This window comes from Marmota flaviventris, chromosome 1, assembly GCF_047511675.1.
Source record: "Marmota flaviventris isolate mMarFla1 chromosome 1, mMarFla1.hap1, whole genome shotgun sequence".
In the NCBI taxonomy this organism is placed as follows: Eukaryota; Metazoa; Chordata; class Mammalia; order Rodentia; family Sciuridae; genus Marmota; species Marmota flaviventris.
In genome coordinates this window covers 214,462,028-214,489,877 of record NC_092498.1, presented here as the reverse complement: position 1 = coordinate 214,489,877, position 27,850 = coordinate 214,462,028, and the positions used below count along the sequence as shown (strand labels likewise).

At 43.5% G+C, this 27,850-nt stretch overlaps 3 protein-coding genes across 3 annotated transcripts; all 3 read left to right on the top strand.

Moving 5' to 3' along the window:
- Positions 1-3,353: 3,353 nt before the first annotated feature.
- Positions 3,354-4,292, top strand: LOC139702385 (olfactory receptor 7D4-like). The gene has a single exon (XM_071603440.1). The coding sequence runs from the start codon at positions 3,354-3,356 to the stop codon at positions 4,290-4,292; it is 939 nt and encodes a 312-aa protein (XP_071459541.1).
- Positions 4,293-8,330: 4,038 nt separating this feature from the next.
- Positions 8,331-17,402, top strand: LOC117794975 (olfactory receptor-like protein OLF4). Its single transcript, XM_034637412.2, has 2 exons — positions 8,331-9,234; positions 17,386-17,402. Exons 1-2 carry the CDS (start codon positions 8,331-8,333, stop codon positions 17,400-17,402), a joined length of 921 nt encoding a protein of 306 aa, XP_034493303.2.
- Znf317 (zinc finger protein 317) lies at positions 14,658-27,531 on the top strand. The gene is made up of 7 exons (XM_027954914.2): positions 14,658-14,837; positions 19,616-19,750; positions 20,715-20,854; positions 21,335-21,461; positions 21,906-22,001; positions 23,045-23,127; positions 24,383-27,531. Exons 2-7 carry the CDS (start codon positions 19,720-19,722, stop codon positions 25,700-25,702), a joined length of 1,797 nt encoding a protein of 598 aa, XP_027810715.2. The 5' UTR covers positions 14,658-14,837; positions 19,616-19,719; the 3' UTR covers positions 25,703-27,531.
- Positions 27,532-27,850: the final 319 nt, after the last annotated feature.

The following is a 27,850-nucleotide window of genomic DNA, read 5'->3' as shown; positions in this document are numbered from 1 at the left end:
CTCAGGACACTTTCATCCTGCAAATCCATCTACACTAACTCCTCACTCTCTGCCCCCAGCCCTCACAGCCCCGCTCCTGTCCCCGTCTCTGTGAATGTCAGTACCTGGCGCCCCATGGAAGTGCAGGACAGCCTCTGCCTTTCTGTGGCTGCTCACATCACCAAGCACAGGGTCCTCCAGGCTCAGCCTGTTGTGGGAAACGACCTTCTGGGGAGGGCAGTGGCTACTCTGCTCTATCCACAGCCTTCTTGGTTGCCTTCACTCCTCTGTACCTGGATGCTTGCTGGTCCCGTGAATAATGCTGCTGATAAATTAGCTCCTCAACTTCTTCACACTGAGATTGGATGCTGAGCAGAGAGAGCTGGACCTGACCAGGGCTGGCCAAATCCAGTCTATGCTCCTTTCTGATGAATGCAGCCTGCCACAGTCTACATATGCATGTCAGTTGCCTTTTATCCCCCTTTTATCTGTCTTATAAAAGCATTGTGTGCCCCTGATTCCTGGAAGGTGGAGGTTTGAGGCAGAAAATAGCTCTCCTCTGTATTCCTCAAAGCTACCTGTAAATAAAACCCATTTTCCTGCCTGTGCCTCGCTCCACAGCTCTAGTTCTCCCCCTAATGGTGAAAGAAGTCCACTACAGTAAACGTGAGGTACACATCTAATACTCTGCTTCCAATTGTTTGTGGATAAGCAAACCCAGAACTGTAATTACAGGATGACAATTAACACTCTTTTAATCATGATTTAGTTTTCAATGGGGTCTTCCTATCGTACCCCGCTGAGCCTGAACTCCTGGGCTCTAGAAGTATTTCTGCCTTGGCTTCATGAGTAGCTGGCATACATGCCACTGAGACCATATTTATTAATTCTGTTTTTAATTTTCTGAGAAAATCTTTAACATTTTAACAGAAAATGTTTGAAGACTTTCTCATTGCATTTTTTATTTCTGGAAATATATAAACATCATTATGTTTAAAGAGCCTTTAGTGAGTGTCAGTGAAGCCCGGGTGTCAGTATATCCTGGGGAAAGGGAAGGTTTTAAACAGAGCTGAAACTTTTCTCTCCTGTGTTGTAGCAAGACAACTTCCTCTTCTTACAACAATTATACCATTGTTAGTAAAGTAACAGCAGCAATAATTAGAGCTAATATTTCCAGACTCTACATCACGTCCCTAGCACAGTAGACTTCTCCTGATTAACATCTACAATGCTTAGTCCTTCAAATCACTCAGCTGAACTTGGCTCCATTTCATTTCCCCGTCCTGTGTAGAGGAATGTTCTTCTTCTTCTCTCACTTTGTAATGCATCCCATGGTCTCTGATCCTTTAAAGTGGCCTGAGCGTCAGCAATGCCTACTCCAGCTGTCCTCTTCCCCACCCTGACCAGGGTACAGGCAGAGAGAAAAACATGCTTGACAGTCTCCCTTGTTCTCTCAGGACTCCTGAAGGCCCCTCCACCACTTCCCTTGGGATTCCTCCACATGCACATTCTCAGATAAATACTTAAATTTTAAAATTAGTCTGAAAATCTACACAAATGGTGCATGTTGATTACACAGAACGGTAGACTGATTGTGGTCATGCTTGCATAAAGACACTATTTGATTAATTTCGTTTCCAAATGCTGTCCCCCCACGTCCCCTTGACCTCTCCCAAATCCGCTTCCTCTGTTCTTCTTGTTTCCCTTCCAATTTTAGGAGTCCCCTTTTTTCCCTTCTAGCTTCCACATCAGTGAGTATATATATGTGATACTTTGTTCTCTGAGTTTCATGCAATTTGCTCAATATCATGCTCTCCAATTATATCAATCATACACCACCTTTTCTTTATCCCAGAATGGTCACCTAGGCTGATTTCCAAATTGGCTATTGTGAATTGTGCAGCAATAAATACGGGCACTTGTGTATCTCAAAACTATAATGACTTTCGTCCTTTTTGACCAATACCAAGGTAGGCTATTTATAGCTGGATCATATGGTGGATGCATTTTTACCTTTTTTAGGAAAACCTCCTTCCTGATTGCCATAGTGGCTGGACTAATTTACATCCCCACCAGCAGTGTATAAAAGTTTCTTTTATTTCCCACATCCTAACCAGCACTTATTGCTCTTTTTATTCTTTATGCCTGCCTTTTTTGCTATAAAACCACAACATTACAAATATGAGAAACAAATACGGCAAATACTTCTACTTTTAGGTGTTTGAAAAGACTTCCCGAATAACCCCACAGGCTCAGGATATAAAGAAGGAATCAATAAACAGGATGACATTAAATCAAAAAGGTCCTGTACAGCAAGGGATAAAACACAGTGAAGAGGCAACTGTCAGACTGGGAGAAAGTTGTGCCCAGCTTGTACTCTGAAAGAGGGCTGTGATCCCAGATGTACTAGAATTCAAAACAAAAACAATTCAAAATTTTTAAAAAAGAATAATAATAACCCAATCGGTAAGTGGTCAAACGAATTGAACACCCACTTCTCAAAATGGGAAATGCAAATGGCCAACTGTACAAGAAAAAATGTTCACCGTATTTAGCCACCAGAAAATGCACACCAAAATCACACTGAGATTTGACCAATACCCAGGTAGGCTGAAGAAATGAATAAATGAACCAGCTTTTCAAAAAACAGTAATCTACTTTTCTTTTAAAGACCAGATAGTCATTTTCATTAGAGCTGTGATATTTGTAAAAATTATACAATGTGGGGACTCATTCAGTGCTTTTAGAAATATCCCTCATTCTAGGATCAAATCACAAATCATCACACCCAAAAAACAAACAAAAATCAGTTCAAGGATTTTAGTGGCTAAAGAAATCCCTTCAAATTAAATAGATCCCAATGGAATGGCTTGAGATGAATGAACACTCTGATATCTTTCAAGGAGTGGGTAGATGATGTCATTTCTCATAAGGAGGCAGGAAAAGACCTGAGATGGTGATTTTCAGCAACACCCAAGACTAGCATTGATGAGCAGAGACAGAGTACGACATTCACAACAGGTTTAAGATGATTTAGGAAAAGAAACTGTCTTAATAATTGATGACAATTTAATACTAGATTTCGTGAGAGCATTTAGGCCTGAAATTTCCAATAAATAAAATAGCAAATTTTCATTTCAGGGCTGTTTTTACAATTATAAAAAAGAAGTCATTTAATCTTATTAATTGCACTATATAAACTTATTCTTGAATTAATAGGTGAAGGAAAGAATGAGTAAGAGAACCTGAAGAGAATCATGGTTTATATACTACCCATAACTTTAAGTGATTACCAAAGACTTCTTTCCACCGAGTAGTAACTGGTGTGCTCCATTGGTATCCATGTCTCTACCCTCAGCAGATCTCTCAACCACATGGAGTCAGAAAACCAAACACTTGCAGCAGAATTCCTCCTCCTGGGACTCTCAGAGGACCCAGAGCTGCAGCCCATCCTATTTGGACTGTTCCTGTCCATGTACCTGGTCACAGTGCTTGGAAACCTGCTCATCATCCTGGCCATCAGCTCTGACTCCCACCTCCACACCCCCATGTACTTCTTCCTCTCCAACCTGTCCTTGGCTGACATCTGTAGCACCTCCACCTTAGTCCCTAAGATGCTGCTGAACATCCAGACAGAAAGCAAAGCCATCTCCTATGTAGGCTTTCTCACTCAGCTATGCTTTTTCGTGGTTTTTGTATGCATGGACAATTTACTGCTGACCGTGATGGCCTATGATCGCTACGTGGCCATCTGCCACCCCTTGTATTACATGGTCATCATGAACCCCCGCCTCTGTGTCCTGTTGGTCCTGATCTGTCTGCTCATCAGCACTTTGGATGCCCTGGTGCATACTCTGCTGTTGCTGCGTCTGTCTTTCTGCAAACACTCGGAGATCCCCCACTTCTTCTGTGATCTGACTCAGATGCTCAAGATGGCCTGTTCTAATACCCTCATCAATAACATCGTGGTTTATTTATCAACCATGCTGTTGGGTATTGGTCCTGTGTCTGGCATAATTTTTTCATATACTCGAATTGTTTCCTCCATCCTGAGAATCCCGTCCACTGGTGGAAGGTACAAAGCTTTTTCTACCTGTGGGTCTCACCTGTCGGTGGTTTCCTTGTTCTATGGGACTGCTCTTGGGGTTTACCTTAGTTCTGCAGTGACTGATTCTCCCAGGAAGGCTACAGTGGCCTCTGTGATGTATGCGCTGGTCACCCCCATGCTGAACCCCTTCATCTACAGCCTGAGGAACAAGGACATGAAGGGGGCCTTGAGAAAACTCACCCTGGGAACATTTTCCATTTCATGAATCTGCCAACTGTCTTGTGTATGAGCTCCTAGACTTAGTCAAAGTGAGTCAGTTCTCCCAGAAAAAGTAGCACCCCTTGAGATAAGGAGAGTGAAACCCTGGTGGGGGATGAGACCCTCAGGTCCTCTCACCAACCACAAAGGGCAAATGCAGCTCTGGCCAATTAGCTGTTCGGGGTTCATGGTGGGTGCCCTTCCCAGTCCTGTCACTCAAACTCACTCCCATGCCAGGGGCACCCCTGAGTCAGGACCCCTTCCCAGGGACTCTGAAAGCATAAACCACATGAGGGTGGAACAGTTGAGGAGTCACAGAAGCAGCAAAGTCCAGGACCCTGAGGATGGGCTGTCCTGGCTGCTGCTTCCCCCCACCCCACACCTGGGAGTCCTCTGACAGCTGCTGCTGCTCATCCTCACCCCAGGGCAGAGAAGCTCCTGCAGGGTGTGGCAGGGGCATGGGGGAGGTGACCTCAGGCACAGGATGCAGACTCTGCCCTCCCTGGAAGTGGGAGTGCTCCCTGGGGAGGAAACCCCCCCTGACAGGCAGCTGAGGCCCCTGCACTCCCACCTCCAGCCCCACCAGCCACCCCAGCTGGGAAGCCAGCGCCCTTCCTGTTGGGGGCAGCTGCACACTCTTGGGCAGTGCTGTCTCCTTCTGCCCCAGCAAGAGGCTCCAGTAAAGAGTCCTGTTCCCACTGTGGCTGTGCCTGTTCTGAATCTTCTGGTGAAGAAGCCACCCAGCTGCTCACAAGAGCACTGAGCACTGGGTGCGGCAGGAATCCCGACTCCCTCCGTGTTCAGTTCTCAGAGCCAAGGATTTAAGTGGGGGCTTTTAACACAAGTAGCTTGGTATTGAACCACAGTCTCCTATAATTACTCTGTTACTTACCAACTAACTCAAATCTGATTTTCATTTTTAAATGCTCCTTTTTTCTTTTCTTTTTTTTTATTATTATTTTGATGGCTCTGGGTATTTATTGAACCCAGGCCCTTGCGCATGCAAGGCAAGCACTTCCCAAATTAGCTATCTCCCCAGCCCTAATTTTCATTTTTATATTTATAAAATTCTTAGAAAAATATCACCCACTAATGGTGATTTGAGGAATATCTGAAATGTCTGAGACAATTCAGAGTAATACATATACACAGAAATGTGTCTGCTTCAGCACCAATTCCACAGTCATTCTTGCAACTGCAGCACCACAGTAGTGAACTTGGGGTGCACAGTTAACTTGCCTCCACATAATCAGAAATGTACTATTTGTGTGTGGTCTGTCTCAGCCCACCATACTAAATATTCATTAAATCAAGTCTCCTCTTCTTCTCTTGATTTTCTTCTTCCTTTTGTCCTCGTTTCTGCTGGAATTTATACAAACATACAAATCTGAAAAAAAGTCATTTATTTATCATGCAATCCAGATATAAGAACTCAGTTTACTATTGATTTATCTCCCTTCTCCTTGTCTCTACACTATTTTTTTTCTTCTTATTTTGGTAGCAGGGATTGACACGGGGGGCGGCGGGGGGTTACTAACCACCACTCTTCTACATCCTCAGCCTGGATTCATTTACTTATTTATTGATTTATTCATTTATTCAAGACAACATCTAAGTTGCTTAGGACCTCACTAAGTTGCTGAGGCTGACTTTGAACTTGTGATTCCCCCTGCATGTACCACAATGACTATTTATTTTCTTAATGCCTTTTTAAAAATATTTCCTATTAGAATAAGTTACACTCTGTGTATGTATAATATGTCAAAATACACGCTACTATCATGTATCTAAAAAAGAGCAAATAAAAAAACAATAAAACACAGCTTTTAATTGTTAGTTGATCTATTTTTAGTTCTCCTATTACAGGTGAAGGAGCAGAGTCATATAGAAGTTGAGTAATGTCCTGAAAGTTGCACAGCTGTATGGGTTAGTAAATGTTGGATCCAAATTGTCCAAAGTCCCCATTGCCCCCACCATGCCATCCTACCCCCACCAGTATTGAATGACAAACCACTGTGGTCACACAGTAGGGAACTCTACATTTGGAATTGCACATGTGTGGACTTAGATTGCAGAGTGACTGCACCTTGTCTCAGAGCCCTTTAAAGGGAGCTGGGAAGGATTCCAGGGTGGAGGGCCCTTGCATCTGCTCCACTGAATATTTGGGACTGGGCCAAGCCATAGCAGCTACAGCACTTTTACCCTCGATTACTCTTGTGTCCACGGCTGATCATCAACAACAGCCAATAGACGTTCAGACCTATCAGTTGGCTTTCTGATTCCACCAATCCCAATTTGTGGAGAACAACATGGACAGTTGTGATTTTCTCATTTTTAAATTCTGTCCTCCTCCCCTTCTGTCACAACACATTACAGTGGCTCCTGTCCCCTGGGTCTCTGGCTATTGTAATACCTAAAGGTCCTACAACAAATGCCCTTGACTCTGGCCTGATGGTTGTTTTTTCTCACTTTGCTCACACTAGGAACTTCTGGGCAATGATATCAGAAGAACTGCCATCCATTGGGCTCTTCACAATCAGTGCACTACACTGGGGGGTTCTCCAAGTGGAGTTCCTGGGCCAGCAGCAGCATCACCTAGAGACTTGGTAGAACAGAACTCCTAGGACCACAGGCCAAGCCTAGGAAGTCTGAAAGTCTAGGGAAGGACCAGGATGTGTGTTCTAACAGGGCCTTTCAGTAATTGATGTGTGCACTAAGTCTGAGGGCCACAGTCTTTGTCTTTCTGGAGAATAGCCAATTCAGCGCCTTCCCTGGGGAGGGCAGCTGGGAGGCTGGGTGTTGAGAGCTCTGTGATTCTCACCGTCTTATATCTCTGACCCTTAAGGCTTGTTATGGAGGAATCATGTGCATATATTTGTAATAACCACTTAAGGAACCACCCAGTCCTCTGCCCTCTGTTGCATACAAAGATCAGCCTCCGAGGATGCTGAGGTAGAGCAACAGAGCTGGTGAGTACTGAAGGCTTGCCCCAGCCTTGCCTCCTCCAGGATTCAGCATTCTCCTAATATTCCTGAGCTGTGTTTGTCTGCAGACATGATCTACTCCATGGTCTCCAAGTTTGGCAACAGTCAAAGGAATGAGAGAAAGATGTGATTATAAAAGAAAATTAATCAGCTCGTCAAAAGTAGTAAGTTATGCTTGTTTTAAATACCAGATAGGAGCTGAGTACAGTGGGCCGCACCTGTAATTCCCTTACATAGGAAGCTGAGGCAGGAGGATCACACACTGGAGGCCAAGTTGGGCAACCTAATGAGGCTCTGTCTCAAAATATAAAATCAACAGCACTGGATGTGGGTCGTGATTCAGCACCCCTGTGTCAGTCCCTATAACACCACAAAAGGGGTTCGAGGGAGATGGGAATTTTCACTTTGGATGTGACATGTCTGTATGAAACAAAATAGAGACTCATTCAGCTTTGTGAAAACGTCCCTTTCTGGAGAAATATATGACAAATGTCAAATCAAAATCTGAACAAAGAAGAGCAACCGTTCTAGGTCTAGAGCACGCAATTGAAATTACATAGATGCTGTTGGAATTATTTGATGTAATTATATGATATGAAATATTTAAAGAAATATACAGGTAATGTCATTTGTCAAAGTAAGGCAGTAGAGTACGTGAGATCGTAATTTTCAGCAACATCTGAGATTAGATCAGTGTAAAGTACAACTTAGAATTCCATGAAAAATGATTGATTTCACCCATTTGGTGCTTTATTAGGAAACTATTATAGTTTCAGCTAGATTTAAAGTCTGCATTCAGACTTTAAGGTCCTCAAGCATAAAATAGCACATGTTTGTTTTGTATTTTATTATTGGAAAAATTCTCACATTTAATTTTATATATGATAATACATAGAATTTATTCAAAATGCAAGGGCTAAAGAAATGGGTAGGACAACCTGAAGAGAACTTTCTAAATATTACTAGAATTCACATTGTAGACTGAAGGACTGTGTTCAGCACTGATCTCTCTGTGCTGTGTTTTCACTATGTCCCTATCTTGCAGCAGACTTCTCAAAACTATGAAACCAGAAAACCAAACCCATACAGCAGAATTCCTCCTCCTGGGACTCTCAGAGGACCCAGAGCTGCAGCCCATCCTCTTTGGACTGCTACTGTCCATATACCTGGTCACCGTTGTTGGGAACTTGCTCATCATCCTAGCCGTCAGCTCTGACTCCCACCTCCACACCCCCATGTACTTCTTCCTCTCCAACCTGGCCCTCACTGACATCTGTAGCACCTCCACTGTGGTCCCTAAGATGCTGGTGAACATCCAGACAGAAAGCAAAGCCATCTCTTATGCAGGCTGCCTCACTCAGGCATATTTTTTCATGGTTTTTGTATGTATGGACAATTTACTGCTGACCGTGATGGCCTATGATCGCTATGTGGCCATCTGCCACCCCTTGCATTACATGGTAATCATGAACCCCCGCTTCTGTGCCCTGCTGGTTCTAATCTCTCTGCTCATCAGCACTGTGGATGCCCTGGTGCACACTCTGATGTTGCTGCGTCTGTCTTTCTGCAAACATCTGCAGATCCCCCACTTCTTCTGTGAACTAACTCAGATCATCAGGATGGCCTGTTCTGATGCTCTCATCAATAACATTGTTGAATTTTTAGCTACCATCTTCTTGGGTATTGCTCCTCTCTCCGGGATAATTTTCTCTTATGCTCAAATTGTCTCTTCCATCTTCAGAATCCCATCAACTGATAGAAAATATAAAGCTTTTTCTACCTGTGGGTCTCACCTGTCAGTGGTTTCCTTGTTCTATGGGACTTGTATTGGGGTTTATCTTAGTTCTGCTGTTACTGATTCTCCCAGAATGAGTGCCATGGCCTCGGTGATGTACACTGTGGTCACTCCCATGCTGAACCCCTTCATTTACAGCCTGAGGAACAAGGACATGAAGGGCGCCTTGAGAAAACTCACCTTGGGGACATTTTTATTGTTGTGACCCTGTTAAGTTTCCTGAGTGTGGGTTTCTTCAGGCAAAGAGAATGAAATATTGGGTCTCTATCATGGTTTAAATATGAGATGTTCCTATAAAAGCTCATGTAGCAATTTAGGCATATTCAGGGGTGAAATGATTAGATAATAAATCAGTGGGTTAATCCTTATTTGGAATTAATAATTTCAATGGATGGTAACTATAGGCAAGTGCTAATAGCTAGAGGAAGTAGAACACTCAGGAGATGCCCTTGGAGACTCTATTTTCTCTCTGGTTCCTAGTTCTCTCAGTCTCTCTGTTTCCTGCCTTTCATAAGCTAAAGAGCTTTTGTATGCCACACACTTCTGCCATTATTTCTTCATCTCTGGGGCCCATTAATGAAGTGGGCCAACCATGGACTGGACATCTGACACCATGAAGCCAAAATAAACTTTTTCTCTTCTATGTTCTTCTTCTCACATATTTTAGTCACAGCAATGAAAAGGAGACCAATACAACAGGCAGGAAATCTTGAATCTTCCTTAATTCAGTTTTTCTTGCAAACAAATGGTGAAACACAAGCTTTCAAGAAAGCGTCTTTGTATGGAATCCTAAGAACTGTAGTTCTTACTAGCAGTTAATATGTTTTGCTCCATGTCACAGACAAACTAATTTCAACTCTTGGTTCAATTTCTACATCTATCATAAGCTCAGACAAATGTCACACACTTAGTAATCATTTAGGAATATATTTGTCTTATAGAAATATGTGAATTTTTCCAAATATCACAATGTTTATGGATATATATATATCAGGGCATGGACATGACTTAATAAATTAAGTAGATTTAATTTCAGTACTATAATAAAGGGACCAATTCAAATTCTCACCATTTGCTTCACACCCACAAAAACCACTTTAAGGGCATTGAGAGGTTTTAAAATGTATACAAAAAATTGGTTGCATTGAGCGAGTAATATTAAACAAGTAGTTACTTTATCAACAATCTTGTATTAGTAAAATCATAGTAGACGCGTTCTTGGTTCTACATTAATTGTTAATGTAACTTTATTGACAAATGTGGTTCTGGGGAATGAACCCAGGCCCTGCAAATGTAAGCCCCACTTACACTTCATCACTTCTCACTTCATACCTTTCCCTTCTAGTGATTGTCAACTTCCTCTTGATTTTGACCTCCTTTCTACCAGAATGTCTAGAGATAAATGCATTTGGAAAAAAAAAATCCATGGTTATTTCTTATATAATAGGTATATTATGTAGAAATGCATTTCCCATATCCAAACACATGGAGGGTTCCTAGTCATGCCATCGGGACTTATTTTCACCTTGTTGCATTGTGGTTATAGAATGTATTCTCCCTATAATTTTAATTCTTTTAATTTAAAAAATGGCCTTAATTCTCACTGTTGTCAAACGATTACATGTTCCAACTGTAGTGATGAAATAAATGTGCATTCTTTGATGTGTGTGTGTGTGTGTGTGTGTGTGTGAGAGAGAGAGAGAGAGAGAGAGAGAGAGAGAGAGAGAGAGAGATTCCTGGGACTGAAAGCAGGGGTGCTCCACCACTGAGCTCCACTCCCAGAACTTTTTATTTTTATTTATTTATTTATTTATTTATTTTGCGGGACAGAGTCTCCCTAAATTACTGAGGCTGACCTTGAATTTGGAATCCTCTTGCTTCAGATTCCCAAGTAGCTGAGGTTACAAAATATGTGTATTTGGGCTGGGGATATAGCTCAGTTGGTAGAGTGCTTGCCTTGCATGCATAGGGCCCTGGGTTCAAGACACAGTACCACAAAAAAAAAATGTGTATTCTACAGTTATTGAAAGCATCATTCTCTGCATGTCCAATCAGTCCAACTTGGTAATCATGTTCAAATCTGGGTAAAACTTTCTGATTCTGCTGGTCTCCTTGTTGTACAATCATGATGAGATGGGTGGTAAATTCACTCAGTGTGATATTGATTTGTCTGCTTATGCTTGTAATTTCATCAGATGACTCTTAAGTGACTGCAGATTCAAAATTTCACCTCTTCCTAGTGCATCAGATTTCTCATGTTTACGAAATCACTTTAGTTATCTCTGAGCCTCCTTTGCATTAAGGTCTGCTCTCTTTGACAGGAACACAGTGCAGTTACACAAGGCTTTTCTGAGTTCTCCAGATGAGGGGAAGCCTGGGTGTAGTTATTACTAGCAGTTAGTTTATTTCCCATTCTCCCTCATTTCTAAGGCCATCCCTTTGCACTACCAGAACAAATAGAAAAGCCCTTTATTCTCGGCCTTCACTCCTGACTCTGCAGACACCCACAGCTCACATCTGTGTTTCCCAGACCCCTTCATTGGTAAGATCCGTTCTAGTGCCTGACTCAAGCTTCTGGAGCCCTTGTCTATATACAGTGATTTGTTTTATGTTCCTTTATTTGAATATAGTTTTAATTTTAAATTAAAGGATTTTTTAGCTCCTGTGCTATAAATGGGGAAGCAGAGACATGGAGAGGGTAAGTAATGTCCCCAAATTTTGCACAGGAGACTTCTGGATACAAACCACCCAAAGTTCACACTGTACCCACCATGAATGATTCTGCTTGAAGGATTCTCCCAGGAAGACTGCAGTGGCTTCAGTGATGTGCACTGTGGTCACCCCTATGCTGAACCCCTTCATCTACAGCCTGAGCAACAAGGACATGAAGGGCGCCTTGAGAAAACTCATTTAAGGAATATTTTCCTTTTGTGATTCTGTCAACTGCCTTCAGTATGAACTTCTAGAATGAGTCAAAGAGGATGAAATATTGGCTGCACCAGAAATCCTGACTTTACTTTTTCTTTTCTTTTTCAGTACTAGAGATTGACTCCAGGAGTGTTCTACCACCAAACTATATCCTTATCCCTTTGTATTTTTTATTTTGAGACAAGAGTGTCACTAAATTGCCTATGCTGCCCTCAAACCTGTGATTCTCCAGCCTCAATTTCTTGAGGTGATGGAATTACAGGCTTGGGCCACCGTAGGAGGCCTGACTCTATCTTGGTGCAATTCTCTGAGCAAAGTGGTTAATTATGGACTTTCAAGACAAACAGCGTTGTATTGACCCTGCTTTTGTGTGTTTCCCTCCATTTCACATACCAACTAACTTACTTTGAGTTCAGTTTCTGCATCCATAAAATGGGCAAAGTAATATAGTGCAAGCAAATAGTGATTTGGGGAATGTGTCAACTATATTGGGATGTATGTGATAATTCAAAACATTTGTATACATAGAATTTTGACTGTCTGACGTACCAGTAAAATGAGCATCAGGTGTGTAGCACACGTTAATCAACTTGTATCGAACACTTCCACATTAATCACTGGTTGTTTTTTGTTAGTTTATTTTGTTTTGTTTTGTTTCTCTCTTACTTGGGATCAACTCCATGACTGCTCATGCTTGGAAAGTTCTCTATCACTGAGGTCACCACCAATCCACCACGTTAATTATTAATTAAATCAGTTCTTACTGCACCCTGTTCCCTTTGAGGGTGGAGATCCTCTTTGTTTTGTCCTCAGTACCTCCAGAATCCATACATATAAATGAATTTAAGCAAAGTCCATTTAGAGTTTTACATAATACATGTGCTAAGTAGAAATTCAGCAGAAATGCATTTCTTTCTTTTTTTTTTTTTTTGTTCTCTCCTGGTATTGAGGATTGGACCCAAGGATGCTTTATCACTGAGCTATGTCCCAAACCCTTTTATTTCTTTATTTGAGTTGGTCTCACTAAGTTGCCCAGGCTGGTCTGTAACCTTGGACCCTCATGCATCCGCCTGCCAAGCATCTGGAATTACCAGTGTGTAGCACTGTGCCCAACTAGAAATGCACTTCTTAATATGGGAGACCTCTTATTATGTTTTGGTGGTTCATTTGTAGCCCAGTTACATTGTGGTCATATTCTTTATATAATTTCAACAGTTTGAAATTAAATGTTTGTCTTACATGGCATTTGTGGTCAAATTTAGTAAATGTGCTAAAACATAAATGTGCATTCTATAATTATTGATTGCATATTTCTATATATGTCCAATAAATCAAGTTTTTAATCATGTTAAAATCTTATGGATTTTTGCTGATTTTGTTGTTTGTTGGTCTCCTTTTTGTATAAATCATGGAGGAATACATGTTAAAGTCACAGAATGTGGTTTTTAAGTTTCTATTTTGCTTTCAATTCATTCAAAGGACCAGGCCCTTCCTGCCCAGATTACTCAGCAGGCCCTTCTGCCCCTCACCTTTTGGGTCTCCCCACCTACATTCTATCACTGCAAGATAACAGAACAAAGGACAGGAAGCTGACAGAAATGTGGGAAAGCTGAAGGAAGACCTTGGCTATGAAGAGCGGAGACATCACCCTTCCACGGATTCCACCTCTTGGGTCCCCTTCTTCCTCTGGGAGAAGTCTTTTCTGCTGTCCTTTAATGAAGCTTCTACTTTCCACTCTACACTTGTCTCAGCGTGCTTCTCTGGTGTTGTACTTCAGCATTGGGGAAGCACGGACTTGTCACCTGTAAACAACAGTAACACCATGGCATGAGTTTCCAAACCTGGGTTTGGTAATAAGAATACAATCCAGTTGCTACTGATCCTGGGTTTCCAGGATTGCAATTCCCAAAAGACACTGAATAAATGTCTTCTCTCAAGCCTACTTATTGGTTTTGTTTCAGGTTTTTGGAGAATTCCTGAGCAGTGATTTTATGATCATTGCCATGTGCTAGATACTTGCAAATTTCAATGTACTAATAAAGTGAAGTTGCTGGGCAGGCCGCGTCAGTACCACCTGGGCTTGTTTGAAATGCAGACTCTTTGACCCTACCCCAGACTTGCTGAATCAAGTTGCTGGGCTGGGGATACAGTTCAGTAGTAGAGCATTTGCTTAGCATGCATGAAGCCCTGGATTCAATCCCCAACACCACATACACAAACACACACGTGTAGCTCAGAGGTAGAGTATTCCTGGGTTCAATCCCCAGTACTGTGGAAAAGAGTATGTGCTATTTGAGATTGAGAAAGTTTTGAAGGAAATTGGTTTGCCGCATTTTAACAGACCTATAAAATATGCAAGTGGCGAATGTCTCAGGCAGTATGCAATTTAGAGTTGTGGACAGTATGAACAGTTAAAACAGTGAGATTCACTGCTACCTTAGAGTGAATGATTATAGGACGAGAAGGTGGCTGAGGACTGAGCCCTGGGGCAGCCAGACAACTACAACTTGGGAAAGCTGCTAGAGGGTGAGACACCACTTGGGCAGCTCCGTCAAGTCCGTTAAAGCTTGTGAACTACATTTCCCAGAATCCCCTCTGTCCGCGCTTCCTGGCTAGAAGCGGCCAATGAGGTACCGCGAGATTTGGAAGGCGGAAGTGAAGCGGAAGCCATTACTCTCGAGAGGCGATTACTGTAAGACACATGGGCAAAGGAGAGGTCTGCGGCTTCTCCCTTCGACCTGTTGGGGACCCTCGACTTCCTTACAGCATATGGAGCCTGTCATATGAACTTAGTCTCCGGCGGCGGCTTCCGAGACCTCCGTTCCCTCGATTGTACCCCAGCCCTGTAAGCCCGGTTTTCATCACTAATCCTTCCACCCCCCGCGTTCCTCAGGACCCAAGAGGCCCCGGAAGCGGGGGACCAGGGGCAGGAATGAGGGTGCCCGGAGGCCGGGCAGGCACGCGAGGAGTGCCTCTTAGGTGGCACGGTCGGTGGGGGTGAGAGGCTGCGGGTGCTGGAGCGGAAGTCCACAGCCTTTGAGTGACGGCGGAGGTGCTGGGAACCTGGTTAGGAATGGAGCCCTGGAGGTGGGGCCGGCGACAGACCGTCGGTTTTGCTTCTGTTCTTACGGGCACGCTGCTTTTCGATGTTGTTTGCATTTGACTTGAATAGTACCTTGTATGTATCAAGTCTCCGGTGCACCTATTTTAGTTGTCATTCTTGTGTCAGAGGCCTACAGGTAGCTTTAAAATTCCGTCTCACATCCGGTTTTTTAACTTTTCGAGAAGAGTTAAGTCTACTAATACTAGCGATGGTTACTAATATTTTGCATTGAATTCTGCCATCTTATGTTGTGTTGATTAACCTTTTACTTTCAAATACTTGCACATTAAAAAGCAGGGCATATACCCCACCCGCAGCCCCGAAGAAGAAAGAAAAAATGTGAAAACACACACAAACTTAGAATTGAAAGTTTGAGAATTGAAATTGAACGCGAATTCCTCAAACTAGGCTGAGAAAGAGGTTATTTAACCTCAGAACTGAGTGCTTCTATACCGCATCCTCATCTTCCCCATGGCTTTCTTAGTTACTTTCTTTTTTTCTTCTTTTTACTGTGCTAGTCAAGAGCTCTGCCACTGAGGTACTTGCTCATCCCTTTCTGGTGGTTAATTTTATTCTTGAGACAGGGCCTCCAAGTCGCCCAGGCGGCTTCCAACTTGTGATCATCCCAACTCAGCCTCCTGAATAGTGTAGTGCACCCAACTCCTCCAGGATTTTCTTTATGAATTTTACTGTTTATATATGCTTTCTCAAAAATATGTTTGTTTGTTTTTAGGGGCGGTACTGGTGATTGAACTCAAGGGCACTCAACCACTGAGCCACATCCACAGCCCTAGTTTGTATTTTAGTTAGAGACCGGGTCTTACTGAATTGCTTAGCAATTGCCGAGGCTGGCTGTGAACTCGGGATCCTCCTGCCTCAGCCTCCCAAACCCCTGGGATTACAGGCCTGTTCCTGTAAATACAAAAATGTATTTGTTAATTTTGGTAATTATTAGTGAATAGACTCACATGCTTAAGTACTTTCATAGATATCCTTTTTTTCCATATTGCTGCAAGTACACATCCATGATTTAGCGATTTCTAAATAACTTACAGGTGAAGTGCTTAACTTTTAGCAATTATTTTTAGGAACATCATAGCTTACATTTGAAAATAATTTTGCCAAATTCCACAAACTGGGCTTTAATTTGAATTTATATTTAAATTTTGAGAATATTGGCATTTTCAAAGGATATTTATTAATTGGGCACTAGGCATTGAACACAAGGGTGCTCTAACACTGAGCTACATCCCCACCCCTTTTTAAATTTTTTAAAAAATTTTGAGGCAGGGTCTTGCTTAGTTGCTTAGGCTGATCTTCAACTTGCAATCCTCCTGTCTCAGCTTCTGGAGTAGTTGGGATTATAGGCGTGAGCCACTGAGCCTGGCTCCTAACTGTCTTCATACTCTTCATCTTTCTGTGCTGCCCCAATGTTCTTTTGAAGAACTACTTTCTAAACTTAAGCATGCATAGTGTCACCTGTAGAGCTTGTTAAAGCACCAATTCTTAGGCCCACTCCACCAAGTCTTAGTTGGACTGGCATATGATCTGGTATCAGAATTATTACATTACCCTAAGCGATGTTTGTGCCCTGGCCTGCAGACCACACTTTGGGTCATACCTAGGAAACAAAATCCATTTCTTTGGTTGTGTATAATCCAGAGTTCTTCATTTAGGGTAGTTTGTTGTGGTCATGGAGATGATGGTGGTGGTGGTTTTCTATTTTGCTTTTATTTCAACAATTGAATGTGGTGTTTTAGAAAAATTACCTTACTTATTTGTTTGTTTACAGTGCTGGGGCTTGAGCCCAGGGCCTTATGTGCACTAGGCAAGTATTTTACCTTGAGTTACATCCTCAGCCCCTAAATTACAATTTTTAAAATTACTGTATGTTTATTTGTTGTCAGCCCATGAGTAGTTTTGAAGATAGTAAATTTCTATATTTTGTATTGCTTTGTTTTTGGCACCAATGATTGAACTCAGGGCACTTATCCACAGAGCCACATCCCCAGCCCCTTTTTATTTATTTATTTATTTTTATTTTGAGACACGGTCTCCCTAAGTTGCTGAGGTTGGCTTTGCACTTGGCAATCAATCCTCCTGCCTCAGCCTCCAGAACCCCTGGGATTACAGGCCTGGCCACCACACCTAACTGTTGCTTTTTTAAAACAGGTTGAGTGGAGGGTTTGGTTAGGGTACCTATATTACATGTTGGAAACAAATCTGACCCTACCTTTTTAGCTCCTGCAACATTTTATCTAGTTGGTTGAAAGCTTAAAGATGGTGGAGTATACACAGATATGTTGAATTCCTAGTGCAGCATACTTCTGGACTGAGAAAACAATAGTTGTATGATGTTCTCACCATATTTGTTGCTTTGTGTGTGTTTGCTTGCCTGGATAACACTGGTAGAAATAGTTGTGGCAAGGGCAAACATTAGTAAAATAATTTGTGCCTGTAGTGTTTGCATAAGTTAATTCTGAATGTCCTGGTGCAGCATTGTAAAGTTGAATATAGAGATAAAGTTATATTGGAATAATTATAGCCACAAAAGAAAACTCACATTGGAATCATCTGAAAGGGCAAAATTAACCTTAGACTGTAACTAGATGGAAGAGACAGATCTGTCATTGTGAGAAGTGTGGCTGGGCCTCAGTGGGACATGGGAGGTTCCTGGGGTGCTGATTCAATAAGGCACTCACCCTTGGTGCCAACTCTGTGTTCACGTGAAGCTGAAAGCACTGTCTTGAATTATGTGCCCTGGCACCCTGTAGCCCCCCGAGTCCTGTCCCTGATCCTCTTAAGGGTAGAGTAAGATTTGTGGAAATGGTGTAGTAGAGCTGCTTTTACTGCATCATGAAGAGCTGAGGGAGAAGTTAAACGACTCATTAACTCTGCAAAAGTAATCTCCATTCTCACTTACCCTTATGATGTCGTTCTGATTTTCATTGTTTTGTGTGTCTCGTAGGAAACTTCTGAGTTCATGGACTTACACTTCTTCCTATATACCTGTGCTCCAGCCAGTCTTCCTGCTGTGCCTCTATATTCGGGGGCCACCGATTCTTGGTGACTCTCATTGAGCACTGATAAGCCGTGAAAGTGGTACAGTCATTGAGGTGAGAAATGGCCCAGAATTTCTGCTCTGACAGTGAAAGGGTCCCACAGGCCTGAGTTTGATGGGGATCACTCTCTAAGCCTGAGCCACCTGAGCACTTTGCCCCACGTGGAAAGTGTAGATGATGGGGCTCCAGGTCCTGGCCTCAGCCAGTGGCTGTGTCTTAGCCACTTGGTAGCCTTTCTCTTCACAGGGGAGAGTGGATATTTGGTTGGATATTCAGAGACTCCAGTCTCGAATTTCATGAGTTCTTCCTCTGTGTTATTGTCAAGGTTATGCCAGCTTTTACTTGATTAATTTTTAGGTACTTTATGTGTGCTAAAAGAATGTGTGTAAATTTTCTTTATGTAGCATACAGAAAATTGATTTTTAATCTTCATTCTCCAGTTCGTTGCCAAGGTATGTTTTTTTCTGTATACGATTGTTGTGGAGTGAACTCCAAGATTATTTGCTGAAAGTAAGAGTAATGGTGAGGGAGATTTCTGACTCAGAAACGCTGGTGAGACTTTCTTGGTCTCTGGGAGACTGGAAGGTGGGATGGCCTAGTTCGCTTATTTAGTATAGGTGTCCTTTGGGGGTTTGCAACTCAGTTTTTACCCCAACAGGGAGACTTTGTGTGCACACTGGTCTTTCCAAGTGCCTTCAGGGAGGAGGAGACAGATGGCTGGAACCACCAGGCTTTTCTTGCTGGAGACGGGTAGAAGGCAGAAAGAAAAGAATTTGGACAAAGAAGTGGTTGAGGTGATGTGGCTTGTGCGGCAGTGAGAAGCATAGGTGCCCGCAGTCTTCTCTGAGGGGAGAGGTAATAGGATGAGAAAGATATGCAGGGCATTTTGTGCAGAGAATCAAGTTTCTTTTTTCTTTCTTGTTCTTTTTTGGTTTTGTTTTGGTTTTTTGTTTTGTTTTGTCTGTTTGCTGGGATTTGAACCCAGGGCCCTTGTGCATGCCAAGCGAACTCTGTACCATCCCAGAAGAGGTGAGGCTGATTTCAGTGGTGAAGGTCGTAATCCATGGCTGTGTGTGCTGGTGTGAGTGCAGAGGGTGTTGGAGAGAGGCACTTGTGTCCTAAGGGGAGCATCCTCTTAGACAGAGAGTCCTCCTGAGTGAGGCCAGCCTCCATGGTGAAAGGAAGATCAATAGCCTGAGGCCAGAGAATTCATTGAGTGAGGGCTTGAGCAGTTGTGCCTGGTGACACATCAGTTGGGGACAGTGGATATGGCTTCCCACTTGAGGCCAATCAGGGAGCTTCTACCACATGGCCCGGAAGTTTGACCTACGTGAGGTAGAGGCCAAGGATTGGGCAACTTGCTGCTCAGAGAAAATGCCAAAAACAAAACTCAGAATTGTCCTCAGTGAGCAGGAGAGACACGGCCTCTGACCTCCTGCTTCCCTCTCATTTCCACAGAGGCCAGCCTGTAGAGAGCCGTGGAATCCAGAGAGTAGCTTCCTGCAGGACTTCCACAGGACTCCAGTGCTCTGCTGTCCAGGAAATTGACTCCTTCTCACAGGATGGCAGCTCTTGGCCTATCTCCCACATTTGGTAAGTTCTGGGGTCAACTCATGCCCTTGGGTATGGAGTGTAAGTGTACCCTGCAGCTCCATTGAGATAAAGGGGACATGCACCCACAGGGAGGGCTGCCAGGGGAGTATGGGCGAGTTGAAGAATGATGGGAGCCGTCCACTGACTGTGTCTGATTCAGGGTTTTCGGGGATTGGGGAGAGGGGAGAGTGGATATTTGGTTGGTGTGTGGTGGACGGGGGATCGTGTACTATCCATTTGTTATTTTAATAAAATTAGAGCAAAGTAATAGCTCCATCTCTCGCATTTCAATTCTTCACTCAGAAATTGAAACTTTGTACAAATTGAACATCCCTAAGTAAAACATTCAGAGTGCTCCAAAATCTAAATCTTTTTGACTGCTAGCACGATGCCACAAGTGGGAAAACTCCACTTAAAACTCGGGCATACCAGCTGGGTGTGGTCGTGCATTCTAGTAATCCCAGCTCTGGAGCCTGGGAATTCCAAGTTTGAGGCCAGCCTGGGCAACTTGATAAGACCCTGTCTTAAAATAAAGAGGGCTGGGGATGCAGCTCAGTGGTAGAGGGTTTGGCTTAATGCCCAGTACTGGGGTGGGGGCATTCAGACCCACTAAAAGTATTCTATGAGATTACCTTCAGGGTCCTTGTATGTTTATGAAACATAAATGAATTTTGTGTTTGGATTTGGTCCCCATCTCAAGATGCCTCATTATGTATGTGCAAACATTCTAACACCCGCCTCCTCCCACCACCAATGTGAAACACTTCTGGCCCCAGGCATTTGGGCTATGAAATAACTCAGCCTCTGTGTTGCATCCTACTGGTAGGTAGGCCTGGCACCCCTCTCTGTCTTTGAGAGGTGCAGGGCTGCTGTGGTTCACAAATGGGGTGTCGGTGGTGTGTTGTTTGGGTGGGGACACTAGTGGGAGACACGGGATTCTCATGGAGCTTCTTTTCTCCTGTAGCTGTGTCCACCCAGAACCCTGCTTTTCTCCAAGAGTCAGAATTTCCTCTGTCTTCAAAACACCATTCCTGTCCCCAGAATTTAGACCTGTTTGCTTCCAATGGTCTGGAGCCTCCTACACCACCCAGTGTTTCTTCTCAGGTATACAAGGTCTCGGGGCCCTGAGGGGTAGAGATGTTTTCTAGAATACCTTCATCGTTGCACATTAAATTTTTTCAGATCCTCCTTACTCTGGCAGATGCCTGACCAGGACCCCAGAAATAGCCAGGGAAGGGCAAACTCTTGTCCTAGTATCAGGGAAGTCACAGGAAGTGATTTATGTAGCAAGAATTTCTCTCCTGCTTGCAGAGTACTCAGACCTACCCATGCTCAATCCTAGATATGGCTGGGGCTGGGGGTAAAGCTAGGCTGGGTAGTGTGTAAAGAGGTCTCATTAGTTCACAGTACTGGAGACTCGGTGCCTCGCAGAATTGTATTTGAAGCAGAGAGATAGAATAAGGTCACCTCATGGGGAAGAGACGATGTTTGAGAGCACACCAGCTGGAAGTCCAGTCTTCAGCCTCCTCCATCTTCCTGTGAACTCTGACAGGCTTCTTACCCCAGGTGTGTGTGGTGTTTCAGGAATCCGTGACTTTCCAGGATGTAGCTGTGGACTTCACTGAGAAAGAGTGGCCCCTGCTGGATTCTTCTCAGAGAAAGCTGTACAAGGATGTGATGCTGGAGAACTATAGCAACCTCACTTCACTAGGTAACCCTGGCCACATTCAGAATTCATTCTTACCAAAACCAGATGTTTTTGTTCAAGTATTTTCAGTGACTCAGAAACTAGGCAGGGGTTTGAAACACGACTGAATGAGCAGAACCAGTACCCACCCGCATGGTGTCTCCCAGAGATTTTGAACCCTGATTGTTGCATTGATTTTGGAGACACCCACGTTTGTGTTCTGAGCTTGGACATGGGCTCCTGGGATAAGAAATCCCCATTCTTTTGGAGAGAAAATGTGTGGGTATGGTTTCATTTGTTTTTGTTTTTAAAGATTCACTGTGTTCTTAGAAATGAGGCACCATCATTTTGTTACTCTTAAGTCAGACTCCACCTTCAGAACCCTGAAGATCAAAATGTTGGCCGCAGTCTAATGGAAGGGTTGTCCTCTGCACAGTCCTCCCTCAACATGTCTTTCCCTGTGAGTAGGGTATCAGGTTGGCAAACCCAGCCTCATCTCACACTTGGAGCAAGAAGAAGAGCCGAGGACAGAGGAGAGGGGCAGTCAGCATGGCACCTGTCCAGGTGAGCAAGCATGAGGGTAAATAGGAGTGCTTTAGACTGTCCACTCTAGGCAGCGACTGGAGTGAGGGAGTGCGTGGGCCATTTCCTGTTTCTAGAAAAATGTCCGAGGCTGGGTAGTGTGTAAAGAAGAGGTCTCGTTAATTCACAGTACTGGAGACTCATCATCCTGGAAAGAGTCGTTCCTCCCAACACATGCACATTTTACTGTGTCACAGTTTGGCAGATGGCATCTCAGAGGGAGTGTATTTTAGAAGGAAAGATCCTATGGTAAGACAGAAAGCAAGATACTGAGGAAGGGCCAATCTCACTGATTTCCTAACAGCCCACTTTTATCAGAACTAATTCATCCAGGAGAACAGTATCTCTCCATCTGAGCAGGCCCTACTATATCTTCAGAGTTCCACCACCTTTATATGACCACACTGAGGACCAGGCCTCCAGCACATAAGCCTTTGGGGGACAGATGACTTCCATACTTTAGCAGGGAGGTCTATTAGGTAATGTCACCTGAGGAAATTAGAAAATGCTGTCTTTATTTTTACTGGCCATTCATTCTCGCACAAGTCCTTGGTTCTCTATGCCTCTTTGTTTATTGAGGTGCTAGGGATTAAATCTAGGGGTACTTTACGACTGAGACAAGGGCTCACTAAGTTGCTTAGGGCCTTGCCAAGTTGCTTAAGGCTGGCTTTGAACTTGCAGTCCTCATGCCTCGGCCTCCCAAGTTGCTGAGATTACAGGTGTGCGCCACCATGGCCAGCTTGCCCTGTTTAATTTAATGTTTCTGTGTTGTCTGTCTGTCTCATTTTTTTATGCTTGGCCTTCCTGATCATGCACTATTTGAATATCTATCTGAAGTGACTTAAATTTATCCTGCCATCATTTCTAAACAGCTCACGTAGCCACATTTTCAATAATTATTTTGCTATTGTGTGTTCTTCCCTTTTGCATTTTCTTGTGTACAGGTAGTATTTGCAAAGTCTGCCTGTTTTGTCACCGTCATTTTATTTTTTCTTCAAGTTAGTATTTTGCTAATTTTATTTCAGATTGGGAGACTCCATCTAAGACGAAGTGGTCAATCCTCATGGAAGATATTTTTGGGAAGGAAACATCCAGTGGTGTGACAATGGTAAGATTTACCTGAGATAATTCTGGATCCTCCCCATTAGAGAGGCCTCTGGCAGCTGGAGTTGGCAAAGCTGCTTAAGAAGGAGACCTGTGGAACAGTTCCAGGTCTCCTATGGAGACCAAAATCTGCGGATGCTCAAGTCCTTTATATAAAATGACATAGTATTTGCATGGAACTACACACATCCTCCCGTATGCTTTAAATTATCTCTAGATTGTCTTTAATAACCAATGTAGTAAAAATGATACTTAAATGTTCATTTTACTGTGTTATTTAAGGAATAATGAAAAGAAAAATGTATATATACTTAATACAGATGCAATTTTTTTTTTTTTTTTAAATTTGGAGAAAAATCCTAAATTTAGCCTCAGACTTCCTCAAGAATTTTGATGGATAAATATTTTTTATAACTTGCTGGGCACAGTGGCACACACCTGTAATCCCCACAACTTTGGAGGCTGAGGCTGGAGATGGCAAGTTTGAGGCCAACCTTAGCAATTTAGCAAGGCCCAGTCTCAAAATAAAAAAATAAGAAGAGCTAAGGATGTAGCTCAGAGGTAAAGTACCCTTGAGTTTAATTCCTAGAACCAAAAAAAAAAAAAAAAAAAAAGAAAACCACCCAAAATACAAAATCCATAACTTATCTTAGATGTTGAGTATTTGAGCTCAATTTGGTTGTGTGTGTGAGGGTTTGTTTGTTTGTTTGTATTGCTGGGGATTGACCCTAGCAGCTTGCATATGCTGGGCAAGTGCTGTTATCACTGAACTACATCCCAACCCTTTTTACATTTTATTTGGAGACAGAGTCTCACTGAGTTGTCAAGGTAGACCTCAAACTTGGGGTACCACTGCCTCAGCTTCTAGAGTAGCTAGCTGAGATTACAGATTTACAGATGTGTATTGCCGTGTTTAGCTTAATTTGGTTTTAAAGAGTAGACAAGCTGCAAAAAAGCTTTGTAAAAGTAGCACACATGGAGCCTTATGGTATAGCATTTGCCTTTCCTCTTGGATAGAGTTCCAGTGAGACAGGAACAGCATATTTGCACTGCGGATTATGGCATCTTCAGTCACAGTGGTGAGCATCTATCTTTGAATGTTTAGGCTGAAAGGGGCTGGGGCACAGCTCAGTGGTAGAGCACGAGCTTAGCATGCATGAGGCCATGGGTTCGATCCCCAGCACCAAAAGAAAAAAGAGGAAGAAGAATGCAGTGTTTGTGGAAAATGACCTAGTCAGCTCTCCTCTCTTAACCAACAGGAAAGAGCTCATCTTGGGGAGAAATCCACTGAATACGCCCACTTGTTTGAAGTCTTCAGCATGGGTGCTCATCTTACTCAGCCAATGGGGAGACACCCCGGCAAGAGGCCCTACCATCGCCACCATTGTGGGGCAGCCTTCAAGAGCAGGACACCTCTCACTCAGCACGTGAACGTGTATGATGGGAGGAAGATGCACGAGTGCCAGCAGTGCCAGAAGGCCTTCACCACGAGCGCCTCCCTCACCCGACACAGGAGGATCCACACTGGGGAGAAGCCCTATGGCTGCAGCGACTGTGGGAAGGCCTTCAACGACCCCTCTGCCCTCAGGAGCCACGCACGGACACACCTCAAAGAGAAGCCCTTCGACTGTAGTCAGTGTGGGAACGCCTTCCGCACCCTCTCGGCCCTGAAGATCCACATGAGGGTCCACACTGGCGAGAGACCCTACAAGTGTGATGAGTGTGGCAAGGCCTACGGCAGGAGCTGCCACCTCATTGCGCACAAGCGAACACACACTGGGGAGCGGCCCTATGAGTGTCAGGACTGTGGGAAAGCTTTCCAACACCCCTCACACCTGAAGGAACACGTCAGGAATCACACCGGGGAGAAGCCCTACGAGTGCACACAGTGTGGCAAAGCCTTCCGCTGGAAGTCTAACTTTAATTTGCACAAGAAAAACCATATGGTGCAGAAAACCTATGAATGCAAAGAATGTGGGAAATCCTTTGGTGACCTCTTGTCACGGAGGAAACACATGAGAATCCATATTGTGAAGAAACCAGTGGAATGTCGCCAGTGTGGGAAGGCCTTCCGAAACCAGTCCATCCTGAAGACACACATGAATTCTCACACAGGAGAGAAGCCCTACGGGTGCGATCTCTGTGGGAAAGCCTTCAGCGCCAGCTCCAACCTCACCGCACACAGGAAGATCCACACTCAAGAGAGACGCTATGAATGCGCAGCCTGTGGGAAGATCTTTGGTGATTATCTGTCACGGAGGAGGCACATGAGCATCCATCTGGTAAAGAAGCGTGTAGAGTGTCGGCAGTGCGGGAAAGCCTTCAGGAACCAGTCCACCCTGAAGACCCACATGAGGAGCCACACAGGAGAGAAGCCTTACGAGTGCGACCACTGCGGGAAGGCCTTCAGCATAGGCTCCAACCTCAACGTGCACAGGAGGATTCACACCGGGGAGAAGCCCTACGAGTGCCTTGCCTGCGGGAAGGCCTTCAGCGACCACTCATCCCTCAGGAGCCATGTGAAGACACATCGGGGAGAGAAGCTCTTCCCGGCCTCAGTGTGGAAGAGGCTCCAGTGAGCACTCCAGTAGGTGACGGGAACACTCGGACCAGAAAGGAACCTTCAGATGTGAGGGAGAAGCTCTCACCTTACAGAGCACAAAAGGAACATAGGCGAAATCCAGTTGGCGTGAAGCCTGTGAGAAGACAAGTTGTTTCTCATCAGTTGGGAGAACAACACCGTGGGGGGATGTATCTGGTGTGGAAAAGCCTTCAGTGTACATCTAGTTTGTAAACACATGAGAACTTAGGGGAGAGGCCCAGCTTGGCATTTAATGTCAAGATACTTCAGCAGGCTGGACTGCGGCCCTATGGTAGAGTGCTTGCCTAGCATGCATGAGGCCCTGGGTTCCATCCCCACCAAAAAAAAAAAAAAAAAGAAATAATTTCAGCAACACTTTCTCAACCTTTTGGACACATTAGGGAGAATGTTTTGTCAGTGCAGTGATGGGGGAAATCTTTTCATTCTCATACTTAAGAGAAAAATCTATGGGGTGAGGAATGTGGGAAGTCCATAAAAGGGGTGAGCAAACTAACCAGCTGTCTGTGTTTGTATGGTTCATAAGCTAAGAATAGTTGTTCCATTTTAAGAGGAGAGTTTGTGCAGAGACCCTCTGTGGCCCTCAAAGCCTGAAATGCTTGCTATTTATAGAAAAGCTTTGCTGAGCCTTGGTCCACAGCAGTGGTCCTCAACAGGTAGGGGTTTTGTTCCCCAGGGGACATTTTTGGTTGTTACTGGGGGAGGAGCCACTAACAGGTAGTGGGAAGACATTAGGATGGTGCCAAGCATCCTACAGTGCCCAGGAGCCCCTGCCTCCCCCACCCCACTTCAAAGAATTGTGTGCCCTACAATAACAGTACGCTGAGGTTAAGAATAATTGTACTTAACGTTGGCACCAAACTAGAAGAAATTTCTTTTTAATTTTTTTTTTTAATTAACATGGTTCTTTGAAGAAATTTGTAAGAACTTAACATTGCTGATAATCCCTATGTGTCCCCTCACTAGTGCAAATGAGAAGCTTTGATGGTATTCTCCAGTGAACGCAGGATTGCACTTCTCAGTCCTTCATCATGAAAACAGGCCCTAGCTCATGAATTTCTAGTCTTTATTTTTAAGGTTATGCTCCTCTAAATAACCATTAGGCCTCATCACAAAAGGTTTGTATATAGTATTTTTACTGTAGCTTCATTCTTAAAATATCTAATTTCCTTTTGGACAACTTTCTTGACCAATGGCATATTTAGAATTGTGTTACATACTGGGTGCAAAGGTATTTTATAGTACCTATTACTGGTATCTGATTTCAGATGCATTGTGATCAAAGCATGAAGTCTTCATTATATGGATCCTTTGGTATGTTTGTGGCCTGCTGTCCAGCCAAGAATGGCATAGACTTCTAGTTGCATCCACTGTCATCTTCTATATCAAAAGAATTCAAATCTCATATTCGTAAGGTGTGCTATTTTTTAATGTCTCTTAAACAGATTTTCTTGCAGTTGGTACTTTCTGCATCCCATAACCCTGGCCATTGACAAATAAGCAGAGGCCACTGTATGGGTTTCTGAGAAAAAGCTCTTGAAAAATAGTCCTTCTTACCTAGATTCTTCTCTCCACATTTGGTTCTTTTCTCCCTACGTCTCACCTTGCAAGGAAATTCAGCTCCTAGTGTTGAAAGATTTGTGGTTGTGAAGACAAAAGCCAGTCTAAGGAGGATGCTGCAGCAAAGTCACAGTGAGCAGGGCTTCCCTGTGGCCTCCGAGTGTCTGTGCCAGCCCTGGGTTTGTTAATTCCAGACCTCCTATTACATGAGAAGAAATAAAACTGATTACTGGCTTATGACGCTATGAATATTATTTTTGTTTGCTTTATTTCTTGGTGGGAAGATGCACTTGGTATTTGGTGAGTTTTGATAACTTCTACTTTTGTATGTGGGTATAATGTGTATATTTTGAATTATTGGATAAAGGTTTTTGAATTCTTTAAACTAGATTTCAAAGTTATATTTTAAGTATTTGATGTACTTAGACATTTATTTTCTTGACTTATTTTTTGATAGAAGTCCACAGATGTTCCTTCGCTTACTGTTCAGGTATGTCCTGATAAACCCATCATAAAGTCAAAAAGCCCTAAGTCAAACCATTCTAAGTCAGGGACTGCTGCTAGTTTT

Coding starts and splice junctions, on each gene's coding strand:
- LOC139702385 (XM_071603440.1), top strand. CDS start 3,354: ATGGAGTCAGAAAACCAAACACTTGCAGCAGAATTCCTCCTCCTGGGA.
- Znf317 (XM_027954914.2), top strand. CDS start 19,720: ATGGCAGCTCTTGGCCTATCTCCCACATTTG. Junction 22,002..23,044: donor TCAGCATGGCACCTGTCCAG/GTGAGCAAGCAT, acceptor ATTTTATTTCAG/ATTGGGAGACTCCATCTAAG. Junction 23,128..24,382: donor CATCCAGTGGTGTGACAATG/GTAAGATTTACC, acceptor CTTAACCAACAG/GAAAGAGCTCATCTTGGGGA.
- LOC117794975 (XM_034637412.2), top strand. CDS start 8,331: ATGAAACCAGAAAACCAAACCCATACAGCAGAATTCCTCCTCCTGGGA.